General features: G+C 42.3%; 1 protein-coding gene across 2 annotated transcripts in view; it reads left to right on the top strand.

The window, feature by feature from the left end:
- Positions 1 to 23693, top strand: part of AIG1 (androgen induced 1) — a 254463-nt gene that overhangs the window by 192211 nt on the left and 38559 nt on the right. For both annotated transcript variants that reach the window (XM_004587283.4, XM_058669096.1), the window contains exon 4: positions 10469 to 10584. In XM_004587283.4, coding sequence (XP_004587340.2) covers positions 10469 to 10584 — 116 coding nt within the window. The remainder of the gene's footprint in view (positions 1 to 10468; positions 10585 to 23693) is intronic.

Here is a 23693-nt window from a genome sequence, read left to right as displayed (position 1 = left end):
TGTGCCAAAGTTACAGACTAGCCTCGCTTTTGTTCTTTTCCTTAGCTTGTAGTCACTATCTTGGTGCCTAAGACTGAACAGAATAGAAGAGGGGAGGTGCAGAGGGACACGGGATGTGAGCAGGAGACTGAGGTCAAGGCCCAGAAGAAAGTCCTAGAGGAAAGGAGCCCCTGTCTTGAACAAATACCAGGAAGTCAGAAATAAGGTAGCAGAGTTATACCTGAGGAACATCATAGAGAAGTCTCTCCTCTCCCACTCCACCCTACCTCCAAACTGGATCTTTCTACCATGAATGTCCAGATTATCTGTCTGCGTTATACCCCATGGAAAAAGTTTAAGTCGATGGAGCAGCCATTGCTTCCTATAGAATAATGTCCACGTAAAAGCTACCCCTCCAACACACCGACACCAATGATTTGGCCTACACTGACCTCAGCCATTCAAACTCAGCATTTCATTTTTTCCCATGCAGTAGACTGCACTGTTTCTGGACCGCACCATATCTGCACACACTTTTACTTCTCTGCCTAGTAGATGAACTCTTTCCGATCTTTTCTTCTTTTCAACCCCTAGCCACACTTAAACCACAGCCACAGCCAACTCTGCTGTAGGGTGCATTTTCATTTGGTTACTTTGTTTCCATTTTATTGAAAAAGAGGCATAGAAAAATAAGGGAAGCTTCCATCTACTAGTTCCTTCTCCAAATATGCACCACAGTCAGGGCTGATCCAGATCAAAGCTTGGACTCAGGAACTCAGTCTAGTTCTCCCACATGGGTACCTGGAACCCAAATACTCAGACCATTGCCTGCGGCCCACCCACCCCACCCTGCCCCACCACCCCACCCTCACCTCCCAGTCTGCACACTAACAGGAAGCTGGAATCAGACATGGAATCGAGGAGCTGGCGTTAACAGTTCTCCAGGCTAACTGCTGCCTGGAATTGCAGCATCTCATGTAAGAGCTCCAGTTCAAATCCCAGCTGCTCCATTCCTGATTCAGCCCCTTGAAAATGTGCCTGAGAGACTGGACAATAAGATACTGGACTCTATGTTTGGTATACGCTTGCAATGGGGGAATCTCAACTGAACTTGAGCTGTGGTTATGCAACAAGGTGGAGGAATCCACCATGGTGGGAGGGTTTGGGGAGGGGTGGGAGAACCCAAGTATCTATGTAACTGTGTCACATAATACAATGTAATTAATGAAGTTAAATAATAAAAAAAAAAAAAAGAAAATGTGCCTGAGAGAGAGAAGCAGATGATAGCCCAAGGCCCTGGGTCCCTGCCGTCTACAGATATTGATGGAGTACCTGTGTCTTGGACTTGTTTTGGCTCATCCCCAGGCATACTAGTCACTGGGGAGTGAACCAGCAAATGAGATAGCTGCCTCTCTCATATTGTATCTTGCTCTCTCTCTCTCTCTCTCCCTCCCTTCCTCACTCCCTCTCTGCTTGTGTGTGTGTTTCAAATAATAAATAAATCCTTAAGAAAAGGCACAAAAAGAAGGTGCCAGTGCGTCAAAGCCTGCTCCCGAAGTCTCGGTTGGATCCAGTCTGCCAGGGTAGATCACTCTAGTCTTTACAGCATTGTAAATCCATACGTCATATTATAATTCCCTTTCTGAAAGTAATTGGAAGTGTTAGTTTGTGAAAGCTTGAAATATAAGGATACTGCACAAATCTCAGTGGAAAAGTATTAAAAGATAGGTGCAAAAACTTTAAATTTATTCAAGATTTTCATGATACTCCTTTTCCACAAGTTTTTGAAGACTGCACATACTCATTGTGAAATATTCATGGAAAGATGAATGGTACATCATTTTAAAGTCACTATTATAAAACTGGACTGTTGGCACGGCAGCTAAGATGCCATTTGAGACACCTGCATCCTATAATACAGTGCAAGGATTTGAGTCCCTTAGCTTCAGATCCAGCTTCCTGCCAGTGTACAACCTCGGAGGCAGCAGGTGACAGGGTCCTGGGTTCCAGCCACCCACATGGGAGACCCAGATTGAATTCTGGGCTTCTGGCTTCAGTCTGGCACAGTCCTGACTCTGGTGGACACTTGAGAGAAGGACTAGCATATGAAAGGTCTCTCCTCTCTCTCCTCTCTCTCTCCCTCTCTCTTTGTGTGTGCCTTTCAAATAACATGAACATAAATCACTTTGTTTTTACAAAAAGCACTATTACACTTTATGGTACAATATGAGTCATTTCTGGCATCCCATTCACAAAACAACACCAACAAATAATTAATTGGTACTTCACAGGCTGCTGAAGTAAAAATGAACGAGAAAATACATACCAAACCAGAGACTACTGATAAGCCTCAGTGCATTAGCACCTCATAGATGCTACCATTAAGAAGAATCAACAAGAGATATTTACTGTTTTAAATACATGTTGAAAATGTGTTTTAACTGCAAAAATAGCAGCCCAGTAAACTGTCACTGTCAGTGTAATTGTCTGTATGACATAGAGTTTGCTCTTAATTGCAGGGATATGCATGGCTTTGTTTAATGTGCAGCTCTGTTTTGTTTATTTTGCCTAATTATTAAAACCATATCGTAAGAGTTGTAAGACTGTTAGAATTGTGACTGTTAGTGCTTAGTTTAAAAAGAGTTTTGGAAGTGCCTGGAATATACCGACATCAGACATATTGGTTCCATGTGAACCTATGCTTTTGACCCTCATTTTTTTCTTTTTTTAAAGTTTTTTCCTATTTATTTATTTATTTATTTATTATTGATTACATTGCATTATGTGACACAGTTTTATAGGCACCTGGATTCCCCCACACCCCTCCCCTAACCCCCCATGGTGGATTCCTCCATCTTGTTGCATTACCACAGTTCAAGTTCAGTTGAGATTCCCTCATTGCAAGCATCTACCAAGCATAAAGTCTAGCATCTTATTGTGCAGATAAGTTCAACGATTTCTTGGGGAGATCATCTCTGCTCTGAAGGTAGAGCTGGCAGAGTATCATCCCGATCAATTAAAAGCCCCGACATTACATCAATAGCAATTTATAACGTTTTGGAATTAGTTGACATGGTATTGAGTAACCAATATGTTAAAAGAGAAAACAAAAAGAAAGAAATGCAAGTTCTGAACCACATCTTGTGACTTCTACATTGACATTTCAATTATTAGTTTATATACAACTGGGTTCTATACACCTTAAAATGGCTATAGATTACTATTCAGCTGTCTCATGTCTATTTTAATTTTAGTATTTAGCAGTTCATAGTATTGAAGCATGATTTTGCTGAACCTGGCTGTTTTTTGGGTAGTCTAACTCTGTAACTCTAACAAGACATATGTCAACAGTTTAGGTGAACAGTTTTAGGAGGGGTGTGCAGAGAGATCTTCAATACCCCAGTGAGGAGTAACTAATCTTTGTGTCCCACCCAGTGCCTTTTAAGTACATCCACGCTGACCATTTCCTGTCTGATTCTAAGCTTTCGTTGTTGTTCTCTATCTATTCCAGTTTTTTTGTTTGTTTTGAGGGGTTTCTGGAGCGATCCTGATGGTCATTACAAGAGAGGGTGGGGACCCAAAGTCAGAACCAGGCAAGGACCAGAGAAAGCTCCTCTCCATAGTCCCGAAGGAAGTTTACTGTTCTTCTGTTTCTGCGGACCGCTCAGTGCTCCTGGTTGTTATTCCAATGACCTTGGATCCTGCAAGGCAGGATTTGGGCTTCTTCCATCCCATGTGGTAGATCCAGATGGGGGTGGGTGACCTCAGAGTTCCTGGCCTCCGAAGGCACTCCATTTCCCCGTGGTCTCCTTGGCAGTTGAGATGTAGTCCTCGGTGCTTGTACTGATAGTCCTTGGTGAGGAGCTGGGAATCTTCAGGGTTGGGATACGAGCCTCCTCCTGTCCGCCTACTCCACTCTGGGGTTGACCCTCATTTTGTACTGGAGTTTGGTCCAGTGCCAGAGCCATTCAACCTAATGTAACAGGTGCACCACACTATAAAGGCATAGTCAAAAACCCTGACAGGTTATGGAAAGGATCCATGTCATATTTGCAGATACTACTAAACTTAAGAGAGGGAGACTCCTGACCAAAAGAATTTCTGTTTGACTTGAGAAGAAATACAAACACTTGTGGCTGAGCCTGGCAGTTCCTCTTCATTCACAGTGCTACAATATCTCTTCCAGGCAAGGAATGAGAGAAAGAGTGGCCAAGTTTGAGCTGGACAATTAAGAATGTCAGCTTTGGGACAGAACATTTGGTCATGTTTTCAGAGGAAAAAAAATCCACTTATATCAGAGACTGCATCCATTTTTTTTTTGTCCAAGCTGGGGTACCATTGTCATCTCCCTGTGAGAGGAGAGACCCATCTCCCACTAACTGAATTTATTGTCTTTCCAAGAGAAGAGCCATCCAATTCTGTACATGCCACGCACGAATGCTGCTGTTTTTCTATATTCACCTAATGGGAATTTCAGAGCTCTGTCAAAGGTTAGGGCCAACCAGTGTTTTGTGATTTTTCTCAGTTCTTCTATCACCATTTTTTTTTTTTCAGTTTAGATCCCATTTGTCAATGCAATGAGCTTTATTTTCAAATCTGAAAATTCTTGCTTGTTTTATATCAGTTTTAAAATGTCTCTTTTCAATCTCTTTTATTGCATGGGTGGCTGAGAAGAAAAGAGAAGAAAGACGAATAAAATATTCAAGTTACAGTCTGGAGTGACCAGCTTTCTGTCTTCTACACTTTTCCATGTATTTTGTATTTCTGTAGTTTCTGTATTCTGTAGTTCTCCATGTCTTTTTTGTTTATGGTAGACCAAAACAGCTTGATGGGATTCAGGCACTTCCCTACACCCCATTCTCAAGCCATGTTCAGTCCACCTCTAGACCTCCCTGCAGCCCATGTACCACAACAAAGCACCTGTACACCACATGGGTGTGTGTGTTCATATCACATATACATGCAGTTGGCTACCCTTCCATCATCAGATGTTTGCAAAGTGAAAATATGAAGAAGTTCATATTTTCATGTTGTAGTGTATACACTCTCTCAGAAGCCTCCCTAAGCCCCTAGAGATGCCAAAAAAGGTGAGAGACGGGGTTACCAGCCCTTATTACAGGTGCTGGTTGTGTTTTCAAGGGAGAGATCATTTTTACCTGGTGTTTGTGTGCAACAGCACTATTACTCTCAATGAAAAGAAAATTTTAGAAATAAGGAGAAAATTATGATTAAAGTAATCTTCAAATGATGCTTACTATTTTTATACTCTCTGATTACAGCTCTTCGTTCTGATAATACAGCATAATCTTGGGAGATTCCCTCACCCGTCTTTAACACTTGCCTCTGTTTATACCATTAAACGGGATAGCTTTTATTCTATTAATCCACAGTAGAGGTTATTCTAAAACTTCCCTCTAGTTTACAGGCCATTAATTTCCATCACATATACTGCAAAGTTTTTCCCTACGGCAAACATAGATCGTTCTTGTTTATAATGTAAAGCTATCTTTAATATTGTTAATATAATTATACTCCTCCATTGATACCTAAACTTCCCACTCATCAGCTGTCCCATTTTTTCTGGCAACAGTGTCCATTCATAAATCACATAATGTGGTAAATAGAGGAACAATTACAGCACATAGGTAATGCATTCCATTGGGTAGGCTGTGTAACTCTGTTCCTAACATAATGCATGTGGCGCAGGAAACTGACATGAAACGATTAAGTAATGTTGAAACCCATACTGTAATGGTCTCTCTTAGTTCTCCTCAGTCCTTCTGGTTCCAGTTAAGGGAGTCCTCACGTTGCGCCAGTGTGTCTCTCATGCCCCTCTAATTCCTACAACTATTCGTGCCTAACACAGGGAGCAGGCCATGGAAACTGAGCCTTCAACAGGTGAGCATACCTAGTGAGCAGTGAAAATTGGTGAATTTTAGAGCAATGTTTGTTTTCATGATGATCGTCTCTTGGTGACAAGTGATGTTCCATTTAGGAGAGTTTATACAAGGTTTCCCCTTAAATACGTTTAAGAAAAAATGTGAGTTGAGTAAGAAAATGAGCTTTTACTTAGTGTGTGACAGGATCCCATTTAAACTTCTGTCTCCTCTAGGCGTTTTGTAGTTGTAAGTTTCTTGCTCCTTTAGTGTGTATGTGTGTGTGTGTGCATATATACACTTGTTTATGAAAGTATTGGTTATATACTCAACTGCAAGCATTCTTTTGTTCTTTTGATTTTAAAATAAGTTAAAGCATGCTTTTGAGCCCCGAAGTGTCATAGCTCTGGCACTATACCTAGCAGGTTGATCCATCTGACCAAGTTTGTCTCATCACAAAATCGATTGCATTCATTCTTTTTGACAGATACTTGAGCACTAACCTAATCCAACCCCTTATGCTCAAAAAGAATAATACTAAGCTTCACACATGTTCAGGAACCTCCCTAGAATATCAGCGTATGGAGGACATGGCCATGAGCCAGATCCCTCATATCAGCCCGCACTGCTTTCTTCCTCTGAGACTCTTCTGCAGGGTCTTCACGTCATGATCAGATCAGGTGTCTCTCCTCTAGCACAGGCCTGAACTCAAGTCTGAGCACAATTGTGGCAGTGACCCCCACTGCATGGATGCCCTGGGAGGTAGACCTTGGCCATGGGCAGCTGGCCAGCTCATGGTTGGACTTACTATGCTTCATTGCACAAAGATGTAATAAGAGAAGCGCAAAGATGTAACATCTCTGCATAGCTTTGAGCCCCCATTTTTCTGAATATATTCTTCCAGATCCAGTACCTCATAAAACTATACAGCAATGGAGAATAGAGCTTGAGCTAGGATAACTGTTTGTACCTTTTATTGAACTGCTTGTACCTTAGACCAGCACTTTATTGGACAGAGTTTGCATGATCAAGCACAGGTTTCTCTTCTTGTGTCATCAGTTTGTCATCTTGCTCAGCACTTAAGAGTGAGTCAAGTAGCAGTAACTCAGTTGTTGGATAATTGTTCTGCAGACAGCTGTGTTTGTATCTATTCTGCAGAGAGCAGAGTGATGCAATCATTCATGTCCCACTCATAACCGAACTTCATCTTTCTGGATCCAAAATGGAGCCGTATCTACCTGAGAATACATTAAGTTTTAAATGCTATTTGTTTTTGAGAAGACAGATCATTCTTGAGTCTTCTATAGCAATCACACCACTAAAAGAACCTGACTGTTTTATTGTTTATTATTATTGAGATGATATGCCACAGGAAAGAACACAGAAAAGTTCATTTTTTTTTTTTTGCCAAAAGGTAAAGATTTCCTGTCTGAGATTGTACTAATAAAAATTCCAGTCTGTTGGGAGATGGGGTAAGTGAACTTCAGCATGTGCCCTGTACATCTGTTGACACAAAGATTATTGAACTCCAATAGCTTGTAAAAGTATAATTCTAATACCCAGAAAGAGCATGGGATTTGGAAGCAGGCAGGGTTTATTTTGAATCTCATGTTCACATTTAGTAGCTCTGTGATACTGGGCAAGGTAATTAACATTTCTGAATCTTTTTGCCTTTTCTACAGACTGACCAGAGTTAACACCCACTTAGGATGCTGTTTTAAACACTAGATTATCTCAGCAAATATCTGTTAAGTGTCTCCCAATGTGCCAAGCTTCTTTCTAAGTGGTACAAACACTATAGTGAACAAGCATAATGTTACCATTCTTAACTGTAACTCTTGGTCTTAAATGGAGTTGAACATTTTTCTCCTGATTCTTAGGTTATTGAAGCAGCATTTCCTGGGAATGGATTGGAACTGGATTTCCTTTCCCTGTAGTTCTGAAATTTTTTGTCCTTCTTGATATTGCCAGTTCTAAGTTGTATCTTAGGTGCTGCAAGTTGCTTAGGTGTTCAGTGGGATCATTCATATCTTTTTACCACTCCTCAGGTGATAAAACTTCAGTTATTTGTCAGGTAGCCGTTGTAGTTACAGTAACTACTTTGCACATCAGCTACTTTTCTTAACATCAGCTATCAATAAGCATAATTTTTAACAAGTTTTTCAAGCCAGGAGCAGGAGCCTGCTCCGGGTCTCCCACATGGGTACAAGGTCCTAAGGCCTAGGGTCATCCCTGACTGCCTTCCCAGGCCACAAGCAGATTGATGATTTGAACCCTTGTGAATTTTTAGAAAAAAAAAAAATGTTTGGGCCCGGCACAGTAGCCTAGCAGCTAAAGTCCTCACCTTGAATGTTCTGGGATCCCATATGGGTGCCGGTTTCTATCCCGGCAGCCCCACTCTCCATCCAGCCCCCTGCTTGTGGCCTGGAAGGGCAGTCAAGGATGTCCCAAAGCGTTGGGACCCTGCATCCACATTGGAGATGAGAAGAGGCTCCATGCTGCTGGCTTCAGATTGGCAAGGCTCCAGCCATTGCAGCTACTTGGGGAGTAAATCAGTGGGCAGAAGCTCTTTGTCTCTGTCTCTCCTCCTCTATGTATGTCTGACTTTCCAGTAAAAGTTTTTAAAAAATAAATCTTTATAAAGAAAAAAAGAAATGTATGCTCTCATTCTCTTTGGAGTAAAGAATGAATAGCGTTTAGACATTTCTTCATATTGGATCCAAAGTAGCATCATTATGATTTATAACTCATGGAGGCCATCATTGTCAACATCATCTTCAGTGTAGAGGATTGATTTGCAAGCATTTTCTTCTATGTAGAATCTGATAGATAGCCTTATTGCTAGCTATGTCTTTGTATCTTACAAGAATACAACATTTTAAAATTTGTTGGCATCTCAAACTGATGCTGAAACTCCAGACCAATGTTATCTGAGGTAACTAGTTAATACCAGTAGATCTTTAAAATGCATACTGTTTGTGTATCAGCACACACGTACATTGTTGCATGGTTCCCTTCAAGGTTAATTACACTGTTTTAAAAACAACAACAACAATAATAGAGGAGATAAAAAGACAAATATAAAGCTCCCCAACTGTGGAATCATTCATCTGACATTCTTGGAAGGCTAAACTCTAATTACTACTGGCAGTTAGAAAAGTTACTAGAAGATAATGTTGAGGCAAAAAAACATCATTGGATTAAATTTCTTACAAAATCATGACTTTATTTTTTTGTATGTGAATATTTATTATAGCCAATAAATCAGCCAGAGATTTTCACCTTGATATCCTCAACTTAACTTTTTTTCTATCAACCTAGTTTCCTTTTGCTAAAATATATACTGGAGTTTGAAATCTTAGTCAAAAACTGCAGCAAGAGCAGGACAAGGATTCCTCCATGGTTATAGGGGTGCTCAGTTCAGCTCGGTTCTGCCAACGATTCTGCTTTCAGCCCTACCATCTTTGCACTGTTGGGAAAATCTGCAGAGTTGGAAGGTAAAGTTGTGTACTGATCCAGTTTCATCAGAGAAGCTTATTTTGCCCCATTATGTACCCACCAGATTTCAATAACAAGAATATTTGTGTCTTTGAGGTGTTTGAATACTTGATTTTCCTGCCTTGTATCCTTATGGATTGTAGAAATTTTATCTCCATCCTGGCCCATGGATATGAGTTCAGGTAGACAAAGGGAATATTCTGCTCAGCTTCTGTAATTCTACTTCAAACATCCCATGGAAATCCATGCCCTACTGGTACAAGCTGGCAGATGCTTTCTGGAAGCTAACTTGGACCCACTGCTGCTATCACTTAATTTGGTAGCGCAAGGCTTCTTTAAAAACTTAAAAGACAATGGATACTGTTGAAAATATATATGCATGGTGTTAAATAGTCTTGTTGTAAAATACATGCTAATTGCATTTTAAATGATTTTTTTGAAATTTCTTCATACATATCAACAGTGTTGAAATCTGCAAAGCCTTTGATTCTAACCAAATAATTTAACATTCAAAGAGTTCTATAAAAGGTGTTGACCCTGACATTTCCAGTAAATAAAAAACTAAAAACCTCTTATTGTTTAATTCACATGAATAGGAACTGGCTAAATAAGTTTTGGTATCTCTATATAATGAAGTTTCCGGCAACTGATGTTCTGGAAGAATTTTCAAAGTGGAATATCAATATTTCTCTTTCTACATTATTATGATAAAAGAACTTTAACAAAATTACTTGTACCATGTGATTCTAACTATGACCAAATATAAGGAACATGAAGAAAAAAAAGAGAACAGATACCAAAATATTATTACTAGCTTATTTCTATCTCATGTTCCATTTTTCTCTAGATATTGCTCTCTGTTGAAGTTGCCTATCACACATGTCAAATAAAATTTCAAAACTTAAGATACACAAGAAGAATATAAAAGGCCACAGTTGCTGCACTACATGTGGTACATCCGTTCCACCTCCTTGGCAAGCTACCTACTGCCTTCTGCTGTGACTCTTTCCTGGGACTCTACACCGTTCATTCTCCTGCTGGAAAAGAAAAAAAAAAAAAAACTTTAGAGAGGCAATGATAAGAATCTGTGTCACCTCATCTCTGTTCTTTTTCAGCACACTACGGTTTTGCCCTTTATATTAATCGAGATGAGGACATCGCACCATCAGTATCCCAGCAGGCGCAGCGGACTTGCAGCCATATGTACCTTCTCTGTTGGCTATATATTATGGTAAGGACCCTGCCTGCTGGGGCTTTCGTATTGTATTAGATTTTGCACTGCTAAATTTGGGCACATATTTCATTATGGATATAATCACTAACAGATTCACACTGCGTGCCTGATTTGGTCCCAGACCTGGGCTTTGTCTTGTTTGCCCCCAGATGCTTATATTTTTAGAAAGCGTATGCCAAACCTCACACAACAGGAATTTGTTGAACAATCCCATGTAAGCAGTAGTTCTTCCAAGGCTACATTTTTCAACTCTTTTTCAAACTAAGTGTTTTTCTTGGATGCCAGTTTTATTGCTTAAGGCCTTTATTTTTTTCTTCTCCTTAGGATTTGTTGTTGTTGTTATTCCTTTTGTTGGGATTGGGGGAGTTGCAGCAAACACAAGTGAGAACAGAAGAAATGACCTATTCGAGCTCTGGTTTGGACTTAAAAGGAAGCAGCAAAATGGGCCTGTTGAAAGCCTATTTCAGAATTATCTATCATATTTAGAATGTTTATCTGTTTTATTTCCCAAGTATTGGGGTAAATAAACTGCAGGAACATCTCTGTTTGGCCTGTTGGACACAGTTAAGAGCCAAATGTGAAGTGCCAAATTTATCTGATACAAGACTTTTTGCCTGGCAAGTTCAGTTCACACTCGTTTTGGTTCTTATCATGCTAACATTGACAATTTCTTATTTCTCTTTACAATTCTAAGTCTTCCTTGATATATTAACACACGCAAAGGAACTTTCTACGAACGTGTCTACTTTTTGGGATTTTTGTCCTCAGTACACGGGTCACCCTTCCCACCCTTGAAGGCTGAAGGACTGAATGGCGTTCTGTCAAACTCCCCACAACTGTACTTGACCCCCACTGAAAGCCCAGAGAACTGTGGGAAGCTCAGTCATCATGGAGCATTCTGCTCTAGGAAACCTGGAGAAATAAAATGAACGCCAGCACTGGATGTCAAATTGCTTGTCTAAAAGATCACGTAAAGCCTCAGCTCAGAGCAGAAGGGGATTAGGCTGCCAGGAAGTCGCGTGCTGTGTCTGGATCCACGTGGATGTTCAGACAGTGGACACCAACACAAGCATGGTATGATGTTACCATGTCTCTTGCCCCATCAGCTAGTGGAAGAGCATCACCAGGATTTGGGGAGACTTTTTGTCCCATTCAAAACAGCGTCTTAACAGCTTAGAAAAAACAAAATGATGAAGATTCGCTGGGAAAATATAACCATAGTTGTATCTTCAAAATGAATGAATGTACTTTATTCAATTGCACTTGAGATTTAAATGACTGTTATCTTTCAGAGGTGTTAAATAGGGAAGCCATGTAATTATTCCTGGGATACTTTGATGTGTGAAAACATGGTCCAAACTGCCAACCCCTCTACCAGAGCCCCACCCAAAGCAAAACCTCATTACTTCACTCTCACGTTTGTTTACCTCTGAGAAAGGGAAGCTCTTCACTCTGGGACTCAGAGTGCATTTTTGTGCATTCAAATCTATACCAGTAAATTAGCTGCATCTTGTAGAGCCCCTGAGGTTACAGGAGCGGCATGCTTTCCGACGGCCTTTGTTCCACTGTGGTTATAATCAGTCTACATTCTGAAGAGACACATTGGGAAATACCACATCGCCCTCATTATAGACCCCCAGGATCCCTCATTAAAGTGAAGCATGACTCACACTCATCATGCCAAGTGAGGCTTGCCAGCTCTGCATACTGCCTAAGCAGACCAGTACTTGTTTGGACATGTATTTGCAATAACCAGTGAATTCCCTCAGATTCATCCAGAGAAAGCTTTCCTATTCCTCTGGTGTTCTGCCCTAAATATTCATAGCTTTGCCAAGAGCTAAACAGTGCCCCACATGGCATGTCACATTATATAAATACCAGGATTTTCATTGTTACCAGGAAGGTACTGGCTTCTGCTCCCTTCCAGACCCTCTCAGGGCCAACATACCAGTAACAGCAGTGAAAGGCTCCGGGCATGAGAAAGGTTTGATTGCATACCAGTGCTGTAAAGGGACATTCCAGACTCTCATGCCAAGACGTGAGAGTGTGCCTCCCCTCACATACTAGTCATAAAGTAGGTAGTTCTCGTTTACACTACTGGGTGCGGTAGAGCTGGTGAATCTGTGCCTCTGGGTTACTGGCCAGGCTCCCTGGCTCCTCGGCTCTGACTCTGTTCAGTCTCACAGGTCTCTTTCCCACTGGGATCTCCTCTCTTCCCATCTTCATACAGAGAGAGTGGAAGAAGCAAGGGACACCTGTATTTTGCCTCAGTGGTTGGTGCCTTTTGAGCTCCCATCTTCCACAGCTTCACTTTTCAATCCCAAACCTGTCCCCTACAAGATCAAACCCAAAGGCCATCCCAGACTGCCCCCACCTCCTCACCATGTTTCTTTCTCCACTTGCCCAAATATTTAGGATGCAAACATCACCTTATCCATTTGTGGGAAGCTCTTACCTCCTTTCCTGAATAACACCCTACCATCACTATAACTCTATAGTGCTCTGCCCCCCTAATGATGAGATTTAAACAATGAACAAGAGGGTGCATGCAGTCTGATGCTGGCTATGACACGGAGAGCCTCATGGAGGTTGCGGTGATTATCGGAAAGCATGGGTACCATTTGTGTAAGATATACACTGTGCCAAATGCTTATCAAGTGTTATTCATTCTCCCTGAAACAAGCCTTGGAAACAGGCATTATCTTGCCCATTTCACAGAGAAGAAAACCAGACCTATGACTTTCCCAGAATAGGCTATTGGCTGTTACCAGAACTCCAGGACAAAACCAGGCCTGTGGCTCAGACTGTATACACTGTTAACTTCTCCCTGTGAAGAGTAATCCAGTGGATTTACCTATCATGTGAGCCCCCTTTTTTTTTGGTTTTGAAGAAATGCATCAGAAGCAGCCTAATCTAGTAGTACCGCCTACATCCCGGGTTGGAATTCCAGCTGTTCCACTTAGCCTTCTGGGCATTAGCTATTGGGATATGAAGCAGGGAGGAGGATGATATGTACCTCACAGGGCAGTTGTCAGGGTTCAGTTATTGTGGTGAAGCCCTCAGAAAATGCCTGGCTCACAGCAACTGTTTCTGTCTCTGCTCTGATGCATTCCGCCAAGCTCTTCCACAGAGGCCAGTAAGAGTGAATGTTGTTTTCTTTTTGAAGGATTGAGAAGTCTAATTATGACATCATATGTCCTTTTCTTTCCTTTCCACTCCTTTATGCGCTCTTCATTTAAAAATCAGAAGCAATTCTAGTGAAGATGAAAATAGCACTTGTAATTGTTACTTTAGGATAAAACTACAGGAAACAAAAACAAAGCCTGTCCAGATTGTGGGACCCTGACGATTGTCACCTTCTACTTGGCCATGAAAGACACCTTTACTACATCTGGTACAGGCCTCCTGGGGCTGTGTTTGTTCCCTGGCTGCCTCTCCCTGCCCCCAACACCTGGGATGCTTGCCTCCTTGTGGTGCTGCAGTGTGGCTGCTGCTGGCTGGCTGGCTGGTTTGCTTTCCAGTCTACAGAACACAGGAACAGGAAAGCATTCTGAGCCTTAGTAACCCCTATGGTTCCTTGGGAATCAGCGGTGGTTCTCTGCGGTCCTGAGGATCCTTCTTCCAGCCCATAGATGTCCCTCACACCCATGGTAGATTCTCATTTAATCAGTATCCTTCTGAGATCCCCAGTACCCATGCCTTATACCTGCTGAGCACTCAGTGTAAGCCTTGTTTTGCAGCAAGTAGGCATTAGAGAAGTGGAGACTGTGATCCAAGGAGGTTCTTTATCTGTATGGATGTTTATTGTTGCTTCTATGACCTTTAAAGCAAAATTGAGATTTCTGCTGTCTCAGGACCCCAGTTATTTTAGATCAATCCATTCTGTACATTTCATACAACATATGTGTTCATTATATAACTTTCCAACTCAGAAAATACAGCAAAAGCAAAGTAAGGTTTTTCTTTATTGATGTAGACCTGAAGAGTCTCACATCAGAATTCTGTCCGCCACCAAACTTGACTATCTTGCCTATGAAATTATAGATGTTTTTTTGTTTTCTTGACAGAAATTCTTTTGCACTTCCTGCTCCCTTTTTACATGCAGTATCTTTGATCATGGAGAAAAAAATTGTCAAGAATAGTGTAATCATATTGATAAGCATAGGGAGAGATTTTAGCCAGGCATGAGTAAAATCCTTGCATATGATCATAACCCTTCCTACTAAGAAAATGAAATTCTGAACTGCATTGGAGTCTGCCCATTATAATCAGATGCTTCTCTACCAATTAAACAAATATGGCTCACATGCAGATAGTAATAGACCAAATGAAACATTTCCCTTTGTTCAACTTGAACTTTGGCTCCACTATAATTTCCTGCCCAGTTGTCTTTTCCATCTGTGATAGTGTATGGAAATGTTCCTGCTTTTATGGCCTTGGTGAACTGACCAAGCTGAAAGGGTAAGGAAATAAGTGCCCCATGTCCCAAAGGGAGATACCTTTCAGGTGGCAGCCAGAAAACTCTGCTCCATTGTCCATCCCTAAAGCCGCCCCTTTTCTCTGGTATGCCCATTTTCTACCCTCCTTCCCTAGAGTGACTGCAGAAAATGGAGACAGCCTTGTCTTGAGTTTTAGGTCTGTGAGAGCCACTGGTGAAGGAAATGTGATGGGTTCCAAGAGAATTCCTGGTAGGCACTGGGATTGAAGTTGGAAGCTCATTTGGGAAGTAGACTTACCAACCTTTCTTGTCTCCTTACCCGATCAAGGAAAAGAGCCCCACAGGATGTGGCAGGGTGGAGGAAGACACAGGTGCGGAGCTGTTTGCAGTTCCCAATCGTTGTATATTTCAGCAATGCATGAGTTTCTTACAAATTTGGTTAGACACAGAAGATATGGCATTGTGCTCTCTTGGCAGCACACTCTAAAGTTCTGGGTTTAAGGTGTCGCAGCAGTAAGTGGTGGGGTATGTGTTGTGAGCAGAGCCAGGGTAATGAAGCAGTCAAAGTGAACAGACAGATGCTTCTTCCAGGAAACTGTGCACTGAAGAAGGCCTTCAGAGGTGTCTGCCTCACACATATATACCCTATGCAAAAGGAGCATCTGAATTTCAGCTTCCCAGCAGTGGTCAGTGAAAAGTTCAGGTTAGTTGAGCAGAGAAATATGAGCAACCTCTTGAACAGTGAAGTCGGAAGACATTCATTGCTTTTCCATTTCCTCTCCCAGACCCCTGAACTGTGAGGAGATATGCCAGGGCCAGTCCACATCCTCACCCTTCTACTTCAGCAGGTGAGAGTGAGGAAATAGAAGGCTAGTGTGTTGGAACCTGAGAAGAATAAAAAGTCTAGGAGAGACATGAGATAGTCTTGGAAGCCTTTCAGAGTGACATTGGAAGTCACTGGAAGGGTGCACAGAGGATTAATATGGTATAAGACATTTTAAAAGGATCGCTGTGGCTACAGCATTGAGGTCAGAGGTAGTTTCTGCGGATTTCTTGACCAAATCTAAGTTAAACTTCAGACTTACTCTCTTTAATAAATGTTAACCTTGGTGTGAGAGGCCTGCCAATCATCTCCCAAAGATAGGAATAACATAGTCCCTGTTACTGTGCTGTCCTACATGGTCTGATGCAAAAGGGACCTTGTTGGTGTGATTAAGTCATGGAAGTCGCCATGGGAATGATCTGTCTGTGCTATTGAGCTGGACTCAAATCTGATTACACAGAAAATGAGAATCTGCACTCTTAGGAACAGGAAGCTATGGCTGGAGAAAACAATGTGAAGAAGGACTCAAACAGCCACCATAGCTGGATTTGAGGACAGAGAAAAGAAACAGTGAACCAAGGAACATGGACCACCTCTGGAAATGCGAGACAAGTGTCTTAGTCCATTTGTACTGCTATCACAGGATACCTGAATCTGGATAATTTATGCAGAATGAAATTTTGTTTCTCGTGTCCTGCATGTTGTGAAGTCCAAGATCAAGATGCCAGCAGGTTTGCTGGGTGGTAAGGGCACTGTCCTTGCATATGTGATGGCACCTTGAATACTGCAGCTCACCAAAAATGAGAGCTGTCCGTCCAGACGTGGTGGGGCAGAGGTGGTGAACTTCCTCCATTAAACTCTTACATAAGAGTACTTAATGCCTTTCACAAAGGGGGAAACTCGTGGCTTCATCACCTCTTAAAGCCCTTCATCTTAATGCAGTCTCATTGGTAACACCTAGGAAGGCTCCAGACAGGAAGGCATCCATGCTGGTATCTTAGTTTTAGCCTTATGAGATCTGCTGAACTTCAAACATGCAGGACTTTAAGATACATGGATGCTGTTTTAAGCCAGAAAGGTTATAGTAATATTTCATGGCAACCTACCTGATCAGATCATGTCATCTTTATGGACTTCATCTGAATGAAGGTAGTATTCAGGCAGGATTACTGTGAGAACCAGAAAAAAAATGGATATACAATACCCATAATTGAAATGCAAGACAGTAGCCATTGTTTGCACACTAAGAATACACAGTCACTCAGGAGGCCAAACTCAGCCCTTTCACGTGTGTTTCTGCACTCACCTTTTGGTTTACTCTGGGGGTACAAACCCAGATCTTTGAAGTAACATGTTCCTGCTTCATTTCTCTTCAAACTAAGATCTCTCTCTTCCCCACCATACTTTACTTTCTTTTTATCCTCTTCAAGAACGTTGGTGCACTTGATGGGGACCATGTCTCCTTGTGGCCTAATCACTCTGGAGTTTTCTGACGTTTTCTTATGGTTCATATATTAAGTTATTTCTGGAACCCTTCTTCTCCCTTGGGAATTGAGAATGTCATTTTCTTCACATTATCCCAACCTGCTTGCTTTTTGTTTTCTCATTGTCTAAGAAGGACAAATGAGAAGAGCATGACAATCGAGAATATGACAACTGATGGCATGTTCTGTCTTTGACCCCTTAGAGTATCCACTCCGGTGAGGGTTAAACACATTTCTTAGGTCTGTCCTGGAGAGCAGCTGCTCATGTGTGGCCTCTGCCTCAATCCATGGTGTTTAGTTCTCAGCATTCTTTCTCCCTTCACTGTAGCAGCTGGTTCTTAAACATCCTGGCAGTATAAGAACTGCAAGTCTTCATGAGCTGCTAACTGTGCTCCCCTTCCCCGCTTATATTTGTGCAGTCCTGATCTTTCTCGTCCTTCTGAGCTGCCCTACAGTGGGCCCAACCTTTCCCCACCCCGACCCTCACATCCGTTTCCTTTCCAGCAGGCATCATCACATGGACATTGCTCATGGCTCTGATGCTCCTGGCCAGTTTGCCCTGCCTCCCTCTAGCCATCTCTCCCCACTCCCCTATGCCTCCTCAACTTTCCCAGTCTGCTCAGCAGGTGGTCTGGCCTTCCATTCCTAGAGAAAATCAAAACCTTTAAAGAGAATCTTCTTTGAGTCTCCCTAAATACTTACTTTCTGTATCCACCTTCACCTGGCCTCTGATGACAATAGGAACAGAGTTGCGCCAACATCCCATGAGCTAGGCTCTGGTCCAACACCCCTGGCTCTTCTGAGACCCCATACATTGACCTGCACCTCATTCTCAGCAGGTCTTACCCCTAGATACTGAATATCCTGTAACCCTTGCTGCCACCACTTTACCAAAATTGCTCTTCCCAGGACCACCTCCATACTGTGTCTCTACTGCCATTTATACCTTGAAGAGCCAAGGTTGTATTGTGAGCCAGAGAATGGGTTTGTAAGAAACACTAACCAAGCCTGAGTTCTGCTAATGCCATGTGACTTTGTGCAAGTCCTGTAACCTCCATGTGCCCCAGTTTCCTCATCAGTACAATGAGATAAAAGTAGTACCTACTTCATATTATTATACTGGTCATTTAAATATTGATTTTCTTAAAAGTTTATTTATTTGTATATGCAACACAAGTGTACAGGGAGAAGGAGAGAGAGAAAGAGGGAAGGTCTTTCATCCTCTGGTTCACTGTCCTAATGGCCACAACAGCTGGAGTTGAGCAGAGCTGAAGCCGGGAGCCAGGATCCTCTTCTGGGTCTCCCACGTGGGTTCAGGGTCCTGTAGACTTGGGCCATCCTCTGCTGCTTTCCCAAGCCACAAGCAGAGAACTAGGTTGAAACTGGAGCATCCAGAATACAAGCCAGCACCCAAATGGGGTGTTAATAACACAGGGTGGAGGGTTAGCCTGTTGAGTCACTGCACCAGCCCCAAAATACTGATTTGACTTTTTTAAAGGCAGAATTTTATTTGATCAGGGCAGGGGCGGGCCTGGTGGGGGTTGTTGGGGGTCGCCCTCACTAGGCTGCAACTCCCACTGGTTGGTGTGATGGCCGAGTGTGTGATGAGTGGAACCAGGATGGACTGTGGCACCCATTGGTCCCAGTGGAAGTAGAGGCTCAAGACGGGACCAACCCTACAATTGCAACTACCAGCTGGGCAGGGAGACGGACTGTGCCAGGTCCTGTACTTGCTAGTACATATAGGATTCTGGTCTGGGAACACCTCAAAGTTTCTTTGGGGATCCCCCTCAACCGAAATAGCGGACTTAGAACCTTAACCAAGAAAAGACAGAAGATAGAACAGGACAGTCAACCACCACAGCTATACGTTGGCAGCGAAACACTGGACAAAGGCAGACTCTATGATGGACTATGCCAATCAGTGGATTATTCAACAGTCTCATCATGTCTGGAGTGGCAAGATTGGCAGCAATGCATAACTGGTGGACTACTGGGACCACTTGAGCAAGGATCCCAGAGCGTGCCCTACATCCGGGACCTGGGGTGGGTGAGAGACTGGGTGGAGCTTCTCCTCAATATTCCCTTCAGCCCTTGTAACTTTTTACCCTAATAAGGGCCCTAGCGGCTAAAGTCCTCACCTTGAAAGCCCCGGGATCCCATATGGGCGCCGGTTCTAATCCCGGCAGCTCCACTTCCCATCCAGCTCCCTGCTTGTGGCCTGGGAAAGCAGTTGAGGACGGCCCAATGCATTGGGACACTGCACCCGCGTGGGAGACCCGGAAGAGGTTCCTGGTTCCTGGCATCAGATCGGCGCGCATCAGCCCGTTGCGGCTCACTTGGGGAGTGAATCATGGGACGGAAGATCTTCCTCTCTGTCTCTCCTCTTCTGTGTATATCTGGCTGTAATAAAAATGAATAAATCTTTAAAAAAAAACTTTTTACCCTAATAAAAAAAAAGAATTTTATTTGAAAGGCAGAGTTACATAGAAAGGGAGAGACAAATAGAGCTTCCATCCATTGGTTAACACCTCAAATAATTGCAATGGCTGGAGCTAAGGCAGTCCAAATCCAGACACCAAGAACTTTTTCAGGGTCTCCCATGTAGTACAGGAGCCCCAGGACTTGAACCATTCTTCACTGCTTTCCCAGATCATAAGCAGGGAGCTGAATTGGAGGTAGAGCAGTCAGGACATGAACCAGAGCCCACATGGGAGGCTGTCGCTCTAGGCAGAGACATAGCCTACTACAGTCAAGATACCATTCCCTAAAATACTAATAGTATATGTAAAGTATGTTGAATAATCTCTAGAACGGCATAGGGACTGCCAGGTTAGCACAGGAGTACTATAAAATGTTCTTGGACTATTAAATTAACTTTTGGTGCTAAATCTTTTTTCAGAATACATGAACATTTATACTACGGAAAAGCTAAAAAGGGAAGAAGATCGCATTGTGTCACAGCTGTTAAGCTGTCACTCGGGACACACACATTCCATTGTGGAGTACCTCACAGAAAGCCTTGGCTCCTCCTCTTTTCCTTTTATCAAGAACATTTATTTATTTTACTTGTACATCAGAATTATAGAAGGAGGGAAAGACAGTGAAAGAGAAATCTTCCACTGGTTTGCTCCCCAAATGACTGCCATAGCCAGCACTGGGCTGGCACAAGCTGGTAGCCAGGAGCTTCTTTTGTGTCTCCCAAGGACTTGGGCTGTCCTCTACTGCTTTCCCAGGCCTTAAGCTTGGAGAGGATCAGGAGTAGCCAGGACATGAACTAGTGCCCTTATGGGATAGTGATACCACAGCAGATTAGCCTAGCAAGGCACCATGTTGACCTATTTGGCTCCTCCTCTTTTGAGCCAAGTTCTTGTTAATGCATCTGGGAGACAAAAAAGATGGTTTAAGTACTTGTGCTCCTGCCAGCTGTGTCAGAGACCCAAAAGCTGTTTCTGGCTGTTGACTGGATCTAGTCCAACCTTGGCTATTGGAGACATTTTGGGAGTTGTAAGATTCTCTCTTCCCCCCCTCCCTTTTTCAAATAAATAGATAAATAAATATGTTTTTAAAAGAAAAGCACTATGTCAAAAGTTCAAAAATACCTTGCACCAAAATCAGCTTAGTTCCATGTTTTCCACAAAAATTTTGAAGTACTATTTTGTTTTTGTTAATTAGCGCCAGTGTGGCTTAAACATTCAGTACTTTGGCAAAATGTTTGCTGATATCACCAGTTTTACTGGATTTATGCGAATACTTTGTAATCCTTTTCCCAATCAATATTTCAGCAGGCTGTTAAGGTCTATTTATTTATTTTATTTATTTGAAAGACAGAGTGAAAGAGAGAGAGCTTCTGTCCACTGGATCACTCCCCAGATGCCTACATCATCAGGAACTAGGCTAGACCGAAGCTCATGTGGGTGGCAGGAACCCAAGTCCTTGAGCCATTACCTACTGCCTCTTATGATGCTTAGTAACTGGAAGCTGGATCTGAAATGGAGTTGTGACTTGACCCCAAGCAGATGGGATATGGGTCTCTTATTGGCAGCATAACCTGTGTGCTACACTGCCTGCTTCAGAAGCCATAACTGTCCCTGTGTCAAAATCAACAACCTCTTCCAACCTCAAAGCTCTCATCTTCTCTGTGCCACCATCCAGCCCCACCTCTCCAAGTCACACTCATGTTTTAGGCCTCAACTTAAATATCTCTCAGAGAGATACTCCTAATTTTGCTTCTCTGTAGTTCACTTACAGTATCTATATATATACTTAATATAAGCCTCTTTAATCTCTACTAGGAAGTTTTAAAAGCAGTTATGTAGTTTTTAGTTAACTTTTTTAAAGTCTGCCTCCCTAATCCCTTCCCTTTGTTGTAGGGAATTCAGTGCGAAACATGGCAGCAACCTCGTTTCTGGTTTCACATGAGTTTTCATGCAAATTCTAGTTTGCAAAGCTAGACTTATTTAGGAAGGAAAGAAAGAGGGCTCCTTTCTTAGTGAATGGAGAGGGCTCCAAAGGAGGAAAGACCCAAGGAAATGATGGAAATTGTGTCTTTTATGCACCGTCTCAAAGAAGTTACTTCAAAGGCTAAATAAGATAAGGAAAGAAGAAAAAAAGCTTATTTGCGCTGGGCAGTAATATCTACCATCTCACCCAGAAATAAAAGGGTGAGCCTTTTGGCTTCCTTCTCCCATCCTGATAAGCTGAAAACTATAGCACCATTTGTTTGACAGCGACTCAGGATGAGATCAGTGTGGGCCAAGTCTCCTAGCTCTAAAAGATGGGGATTGATATGTTGATTCTGTCACTTTTTTCCCTCCCCAGAGAGAGAACATGCTTCAGGAAGGGTATGGAAATAGGGGAAAGCCTGTTTTTACATTTTAAAGGATAATTTTACCAGGGAGAAGCACAATTAACATTTTCAAGATAGCTTAACCAGGGACCAGAGACCCTAGCTGCCTACTATCCATCTAATTACTCATACCTTCACTGTCTAGAGGGAGAAGAATCACTTGATCTTAGCCAAAAGGGCGAGAAGCAATAGAGGGAGAAGAATTAGAAATGATCTTAAAGAAAATAAAGAGCACTTCCTTGTCTATGTTCTTCTAAGGGTTAATCAAAACACATTTTCTTCTGACATCAGATCCATAAAAATATCAGAAAAAAATATTCTCAAGATAGATTGCGTAATAAGGGAACCTTTGAGTGAGTTCTAAATGCATAGGGAAACACACACACACACACATGCACACATGCACACACACACACACCCCTCATATACTTAGCTCAGTAGTAACCATATAAATTGTTTACAATTCCCCTGCCATCCATTTCTCTGACATTGAATTTCCACTTTATCATCTCTTTGCCCACCTGCCTGATTGGTTTAAATTGCCAACTGAAGCTGATAAACGTGTAGGAGAAGCCTTAAGACTGTGCTCCTGGCCAGATTGACAACTCTCATGGCAGATGACCCAGTTCAGGCAACAGACATTTCAAGTACAGGGAAAATTCATTTATCAGCAACATTACAGCCTCTCCATCCTCCTAAAATGAGCCTTCTCGGTGTCTTGAGGAGTCTGAGAGCATGGTGAAGGCTCAAAGTACATTATCTGGTGTATAGTATGGGAGGGTTTATGTGCATGTTGTTGTGCAGAACTCAGTTCTGCCCACTGTCACTTTTGGCAAGCGATTTCTAGAACTAGCAGTAACTTGAAGCAAAATAGCTCCCAGACGTTTGTCTCCTATAGCAGTAAGCAGTAAGTTCTGGGTTCCCATGAGACAAAATATAACTATGCAAAGCTTTGACCCTATATATCTAATTAGATCCATTTCCCTAATAATTTTCAAAGAGAAACAACAAGCTTAATATTGTCATAGTATTTTATTTAGTTCTCCCATATTCTAAAATGTCTAGGTCCCTGTTGCTTCAGGACAAAGTTTATTAACTTGCTCCAACTAGTGTTTGCAGAGTGTTGCTATAGTGCCAAGCATTGTGCCAAGGTACAGAAGATAAACAATATAGAAAGCTTCAGCTCTGCCCTCAAGGAGTTTACAGCCCATTACACGATCCAGAGAATCAAATAGCAATGATCATACTGTTGATAAAGGCTGAAACACCTGCTTAAAATTCTTAAGAGCCCAGATGAAGAGTCCCTAACCCAGTCTTACAGGACAATGAAAGGATTCACACATGAAGCCTGCTGCTTTGAAGATGAGTTTTTAGAAGCTCCAAAGAGTGTCCCAGGCAGAAGAAAGGATGACCTGGAGACAAATAAATTGTAGCCAAGGAACCTAGAGTGAAGGAAAATCCTTGTGCCTGCAGCCACCGACACTGGATTCCCTCCTTGTCACTACGGAATAA

This window comes from Ochotona princeps, chromosome 1 (genome assembly GCF_030435755.1).
Source record: "Ochotona princeps isolate mOchPri1 chromosome 1, mOchPri1.hap1, whole genome shotgun sequence".
In the NCBI taxonomy this organism is placed as follows: Eukaryota; Metazoa; Chordata; class Mammalia; order Lagomorpha; family Ochotonidae; genus Ochotona; species Ochotona princeps.
Note: the sequence above shows the minus strand (reverse complement) of the source record. Positions and strands in the feature narration are given on the sequence as shown.